This window comes from Vicia villosa, linkage group LG2, assembly GCF_029867415.1.
Source record: "Vicia villosa cultivar HV-30 ecotype Madison, WI linkage group LG2, Vvil1.0, whole genome shotgun sequence".
Taxonomy (NCBI): domain Eukaryota; kingdom Viridiplantae; phylum Streptophyta; class Magnoliopsida; order Fabales; family Fabaceae; genus Vicia; species Vicia villosa.
Window position 1 is genome coordinate 173,298,193 of NC_081181.1, and position 7,655 is coordinate 173,305,847.

The window sequence follows — 7,655 nt, forward strand, 5'->3', positions numbered from 1 at the left end:
CACTTACCAAAACTCTAGGCGCACCAAAACGGGAAAATATGTTTTTCTTTAAAAATTTGATTACCGTTTTGGAGTCGGCCTTAGGTGAGGCACTTGCTTCAACCCATTTGGACACATAGTCAACCGCAACTAGAATATATTCATTACCAAGAGACGGAGGAAACGGGTCAACAAAATCAATACCCCAACAATCAAATACTTCAACTTCTAGCATGTTGGTTAGTGGCATTTCATCTCGTTTTCCTATTCCCCCACTTCTTTGACATTGATCACAACTTTTAGCGTGTTCATGGGCATCTTTAAATAATGACGGCCAATAAAATCCCGATTGAAGGACTTTCGTGGCTGTACGTAAACCGCTATAATGTCCTACGTATGGAGAGTTGTGACAATGCCAAAGAATGTCTTTGGACTCTTCACTCGTGACACACCTTCTCAAAATGTTGTCCACTCCTACCTTGAAAAGATATGGAATATTGCTTGGCATCAGACAAGAACTTCTTCTTTTGATTACTAGTGAGGTCTTCCGGTATCAAACCGGTTGCCTTAAAATTTGCAAAATCGGCAAACCAAGGTCTCACTTGTATCGCATAGAGTTTCTCGTCCGGGAACTCCTCTCTCACCTCAGTTTCTGTCATTGTCACATCTATATTGACCAAACGAGACAAATGGTCCGCTACCAAATTTTCGGACCCTTTTTTATCACGGATCTCTAAGTCAAATTCTTGCAACAAAAGAATCCATCGAATTAATCTTTTCTTAGAATCCGGTTTGGTCAACAAAAATTGGGTTAATGAACTTTTTCGTCCCTTTAAATATTTCAAATTTCGTTTTTAGTCCCTCCAAAATTTTCCTTCAAGAAATCGTCCCTTCAAAATTTTTCTTCCGAACTATTGGTCCCTAAAGTCAAATTTCGTACCTAATCGGTGGCTAAAGTCGTAGCTAATCTCTAGCAAATTTGACGTTAGGGACCAATAGTTTAGACGAAAAATTTTGAAGGGACGATTTCTTAAAGGAAAATTTTGGAGGGACTAAAAACGAAATCTGCAATATTTAGAGGGACCAAAAAGTTCATTAACCCACAAAAATTTGATAGCCGAATGGTCCGTGTAGACAACAACTTTTGAACCGATCAAATAAGCTCTAAATTTTTCCAATGCGTACACTATGGCTAGTAATTCTTTTTCCGTTGTGGCATAGTTTACTTTTGCTTCGTTCAAAACCTTACTAGCATAGTGAATAGCATGAAAAACTTTGGACCTTCTTTGACCCAAAACAGCCCCGACCGCGTAATCGCTAGCATCACACATAAGTTCAAAATCAATTTTCCAATTTGGTGCAACGATTACGGGTGAGGTGACCAACTTTTATTTTAGCTCTTGAAAAGCTTTTAAACATGATTCATCAAAGTTAAATGTCATACCTTTGTTGAGCAAGTTGCTCAATGGCTTGGCTATCTTTGAAAAGTCTTTAATGAACCTCCTATAAAAACCCGCATGACCAAGGAAGCTTCGTACTCCCTTGATGTTGACTGGAGGGGGCAGCCTCTCGATCACCTCTACTTTGGCCTTGTCAACTTCCAAGCCCCTTGATGAGATCTTATGACCAAGAACCACTCCCTCGGTAACCATGAAGTGGCATTTCTCCCAATTAAGCACAAGGTTGGTTTCCACACATCTTCCTAACACCAAATCTAGATTCTTCAAGCATAGATCAAAAGAAGCACCATAAACGGAAAAATCGCCCATAAAAACTTCAATGCATTCCTCAATCAAGTCTGAGAAAATAGCTTGCATACACCGTGAAACGTTGCCGGTGCATTAAATAAACCTAATGGCATCCTTCGATAGGCAAAGACACCAAATGGGCATGTAAAAGCCGTTTTTTCATGATCCGCCGGGTTTACCGTGATTTGGTTATATCCCGAATAACCATCCAAGAAGCAATAAAAGTTTTTACCGGCCAATCTCTCTAGCATTTGATCCATAAATGGTAGTGGAAAAAGATTTTTTCTTGTGGCTTGGTTCAACCGCCTATAGTCGATACACATTCTCCACCCGGTCACCGTTCTTGTAGGAATCAACTCGTTCTTATCATTTCGGATGACCGTCATCCCACCTTTCTTTGGTACCACTTGAACCAGACTCACCCATGTGCTATCAGAAATGGGATAAATCATCCCAGCTTCCAATAGTTTAATCACCTCTTTCCTAACCACTTCCTTCATAGACGGATTCAAACGCCTTTGTGATTGTGCTACTGGCTTGAAATCATCCTCCATCATGATGTTGTGCATGCAATAGGCTGGGCTAATTCCCTTCAAATCGGACAGCACCCAACCTAAAGCTCCCTCATTTCTCTTGAGCACCTCAATTAACCTATTTTCCTCCTTTGGTGATAGAGCACTACTAATTATCACCGGTTTGGTGAAATTTTCGCCAAGGAATACATACTTCAAATGAGTGGGCAAAAACTTTAATTCAACTTTGGTTTCTTCCACTTTCTTTTCCGCATCTAATTCCTCTATCTTTTCCTCCTTTTGGTCAATTTCTCCATATGATTCCAATCTTTCCAAAATAGCCTCTATTTCTTCTTCTTCTTCTTTGAAAGAATTGTTGTAATCACCTATGAGACATTTCTCTAATGGACTAGAGATATGAACATGATTGGCAACTCTCATGACTTCCTCTTCAAAGACATCCATACGGAAAACATCGTGCTTTTCTTTGGGAGGTTTCATTGCTTCAAAGAGATTAAAAGTGACTTCCTCATCTTGCACCCTCACTTTCATGAGTCTGTCATCGATGTCTATCATCATCCGGGCTGTTTTCATAATGGCCTTCCAAGAATCAACGGAACATCCCTATCTTCCTCCATATCTACCACCACAAAATCTACCGGAAACAAAAATTTGTCCACTTTTACCAATATGTCTTGAGCAACTCCATAAGGTGAGGTTGTGGACTTATCGGCTAGTTGTAATGTCATTCGGGTAGACTTCATTTCAATATTCCCCAATCTGTTTATGATAGACAAATGAATGAGATTAAAGCTAGAACCCAAATCAATTAGACCATTGCCGATGTAAGTACCTCCAATGGTGACCGGTAAGATGACTCGTCCCGGATCGGTTTCTTTTCTTGGAAGAGTTCTTTGAATGATAGCACTACATTGAGCATCAAGCATAATAGTTTCATTGTCCGGATATCTTTTCTTTTTGGTGAGAATGTCCTTCAAGAATTTTGCATATTTTGGCATGTGTTCTAATGCTTCGGCGAATAGAATATTTATTTGAAGTTGCTTAAATATATCCATGAACCTAGCATAATGTCTTGCATTCTCCTTCCTTGATGGTGCATGTGGGTAGGGTAGGTTTTGAACGGGATTCGTACTCACTCCTTTTCCTTCTCTTTTATTCTTCTTCACATTTTTCTCTTTTTCGGCTACTTCCTCCCCTTCTTTTTCTTTTTCTTTTTCCACCACTATCTCATCCTCCTCATCTTCAACAACAAAAAATCCATCATCCTCCACTACTATTTCATTCCTCTCCCAATTACTCACCTCCTTGCCACTCCTTGTAATAATTGCCTTGCAATACTCTTTTGGGTTAGGTTGAGTGTTTGCAGAAAAAGAAGGTCCCGTTTGTTGTTCGGCCAATTGTTTTGCAAGTTGCCCCACTTGATTTTCTAAGTTCTTTATAGAAGCCACATTAGTCTTTTGATTCTCCATGGAAACTTGCATGAATTGGTTGGAAGTATCTTCCAATTTTGAGCTTCCGCCTTGAGGTTGTTGACCTTGACCTTGTGGATTTGGACTTTGGTACGGACTTTGATGTTGATTGTTGAATCTTGAAGGTTGAAATCCTTGGTTATTCCTTTGATAACCTTTATGTTGGTACGGAGGTTGCCTTTGATAGCCTTGATGTTGGTTGTTCACATAATTAACTTCCTCTCCTTCGGGTGGTGGACATAAGTCGGTAGGGTGGTCACCTTTGCAAAGTTTACAACTTGCTACTTGAGAAGTCATTTGCATTCCATGAATTTCCTTCATTTGTTGTGGGAGCTTTGACATTTGCTTGGTGAGTAACTCAACTTGTTGAGAAAGAATTTTGTTTTGAGCGAGGATAGCATCATTGGTGTTTAATTCAAGAACACCGACTTCCTTTATGATGGACTCCTATCATGTTGAGTTTCATGTTGTTCGGCCAATTGTTTTTCAAGTTTCCCCACTTGATTTTCTAAGTTATTTATGGCAGCCACATTAGTCTTTTGATTCTCCATGGAAACTTGCATGAATTGGTCGAGAGTATCTTCCAATTTTGAGCTTCTGCCTTGAGGTTGTTGACCTTGACCTTGTGGATTTGGACTTTGGTACGGACTTTGATGTTGATTGTTGAATCTTGAAGGTTGAAATCCTTGGTTATTCCTTTGATAACCTTGATTATGGTACGGAGGTTGCCTTTGATAGCCTTGATGTTGGTTGTTCACATAATTAACTTCCTCTCCTTCGGGTGGTGGACAAAAGCCGGTAGGGTGGTCACCTTTGCAAAGTTCACAACTTGCTACTTGAGAAGTCATTTGCATTCCATGAATTTCCTTCATTTGTTGTGGGAGCTTTGACATTTGCTTGGTGAGTAACTCAAATTATTGAGAAAGAATTTTTTTTTGAGCGAGGATAGCATCATTGGTGTTTAATTCAAGAACACCCGACTTCCTTTGTGATGGACTCCTATCATGTTGAGTTTGGAGATCATTGAGTGCCATACGATCAATAATCATTGTTGCATCCTTCGTGCTTTTTAACATTAAAGATCCACCCGTGGTAGCATCCAAAAGTGTCTTATGCACCGGTTGAAGCCCATTGCGGAAGATGTGAATTTGTGTGAGATCATCAAAACCATGACCCTTGCATTTTCTAAGCATGGATTTGAATCTTTCCCAAGCCTCATTTAAGGATTCGTTGCCTCCTTGAGTGAAAACCGCAATTGCCGTTTTGGCTTCCATGAATCGGGATTGAGGAAAAAATCTCTCTAAAAATTTCTCTTCCAATAGATTCCAATCCGTCATCACGTTTGGTGGTTGATCGAGATACCATTCCTTGGATTTTCCCACCAATGAATGTGGAAATAGCCTCTTGAACAATGATTCTTCATTTGCCGCATCAACTCCCGTTGAACCCGCAATCTCATAAAATTTGGTGAGATGTGCGAAAGGATCTTCATGATCCATTCCGGTGAATGGACTTGCATAAACAAGTTGAAGGATTCTGGTCTTCATCTCTGTATTTGCCCCATCTTGAGCATTGCGTGCAAATTGAGCGGTACATCTTGGACTATTTGCGGACATTTCGGTTGGAACAACACCCGCCATGTCTCCTTCAAAGGTGTCTACAACTACTTCTTCAATTTGATTGTTAGAAGAAGTAGATGCCTCCTCTCTTTGTCTCTTCTCTTGGGCTAACTTTCTTCTTCTTCGTGTCTTGCTATTGAGCCTTCGGAGTGTTCTTTCAATTTCGGGATCGAAATGAAATTGCTCTTCGGTAGCTTTTTCTCGCATGCACAAGAATCTACAAAACTAGCAAACCAAGTGAAACGCAAAAGAGTTAAGAATAAAGTAACAACTTAAAACAATGAACTATTGCAATGCATGCAATATCAAACGTCAATCCCCGGCAACGCCAATTTGTTGAAAAGTATACTTTCGGCAAATATTTTTGTATCGTATCCACAGAGATTGGGTGATATTACCGCCGTTCTATAGTTGTGATCATTTTAAGTTGATAAATAAAAATGGGCTTGGTTTATGTTTGGAATTTATCTCGAATTTTAGAAACAAACTAAGATAGTAAAATATGATTTTCTCAAATAAAAAGTGCTTTGCCAAGATTAGTGTTCACTATTCCAAACTCATGCATTCCCTCAAACCATGTATATGAATTCTAATTTAATGAATACCATCTAGTATTGCCTCAATATTATTTATTCCTAAATAATATTGTAATAATTGTTAAACAAAACTTTAGGTAATTTCTTCACCTAAACATGCATCTAACCATCATTATCTAGCAATACAAGCGATAAACAATACATAGATCTATTTCTACAATTTATGTATTGTTTGAATAAATCTCTAAAACAATATTTATATTATCTTTTTCAACAATAATATAAATCAAAGATAAGAGTTCAAAATAAGAGATTCATACTATATTCAATCAATAAGAGATTCACATACATGAATATTTAAGAGAGATACATAGAGTTATGAGGAATAGCTACCTCTAATCTTAGCAAAGAGAGTTGTTTATTTACTCATCACCATGATAGCAAACATGCAAAGATAGGAAATCCCGTTTTTGCCTTCAACCTAATTTTCTCTACTGTTTTTCTGTAATGGAATAATGTACTCACTAAAATCTCCAAACTAAAGATATATTAAAATTACATTCATTTCCTTTCTAATGAGACAAAAGGAGAAATGATTGCCATCCCCTTTTTGCCACCCAATTGACCAATAGAAGTGAATAGCCCCAAAAAGTGCTCTTTTGTTGTCTACCACGCCACCACTTCACATGCCTCCACAAAAGTCAGAATCATCACTTAAACATGCTGGCTGGATTCGCTTAGTTCGCGGCGCCAACAGGAGGACGCGGCGCCAACTGAGATGACTTGGACATTTCTGATTTTGATTCAGTTCGCGGCGCCAACATCTGGACGCGGCGCAAACTGGATTGATGATGACTTCTTCCTTGGTTTCTTGGCAGCTTCCTTGCGTTATCTCCGCTTGTATCCTCTTTGATCAATTCATGATATGAATTTCTACAAAACTAGCAATGAAAGTGAAATACCTACTCAAATAGAATTAAAACAAGACTAATTACATATTTACCTATTGTGTGATTAAAACCATACGATTTGAATAGAAATTAGTTAAAAGGGACCAATAAAATATGTGAATTTTACTACTATTTGGTCCCTAATACTTAACTGTTGGAACTCAACTCCTTCTTAGTCCTCTGCGAACTAGGAAAGTATTTCTCCATAAAAGTGGTCTTGAAATTTTCCCATTCCTTAGGTACTTCCTGAGTAGTCATCAATGCAGAAGCACCCTTCCACCATCTCATAGCTGGACCCTTCAGCGAATGAGAAGTAAACACCACCTTGTTCTCTTCACTACAATGCACGATCTCAAAGATTCCTTCCACATTGGCCACCCACTCATGCGCTTTTATAGGATCTAATCCACCATGAAATTCCGAAGGATTCATGCGAATGAAATCTCTATAAGTCCCACCTACAGCTTCGGGCACAACCACTGGAACATTATGACCGCCATTCATCTGTTGCATCATCTGCAACATGAACTGATTTTGCTGCTGTTGCATCTGTTGCATGACCTGGGGCCATGGAACATTTGCACCGCCATCCGGTGGATTCACTTGTGGATGTCGTGTGGGGGGTCGACCACGAGTCCTGCGTCCGTCCGCCATGTTCCTGGAGGTCATCAAAATGGGATTAAGTTGATCAGGCTCAATACCATAGTCATAACACAACAAAATTCATGGGAACACAACACATCTTGGACAGAAGAAGCACTTATAATATCTCATGGCTAGGTCGAGGATACGACCTGCTCTGATACCAACTGTAACACCCA

General features: G+C 39.2%; 1 protein-coding gene across 1 annotated transcript; it reads right to left on the reverse strand.

Annotated features, from left to right (window-relative positions):
- Positions 1 to 2,829: 2,829 nt before the first annotated feature.
- Positions 2,830 to 4,071, reverse strand: LOC131650684 (uncharacterized). The gene has a single exon (XM_058920386.1). The coding sequence runs from the start codon at positions 4,069 to 4,071 to the stop codon at positions 2,830 to 2,832; it is 1,242 nt and encodes a 413-aa protein (XP_058776369.1).
- Between the last annotated feature and the right edge of the window lie 3,584 nt (positions 4,072 to 7,655).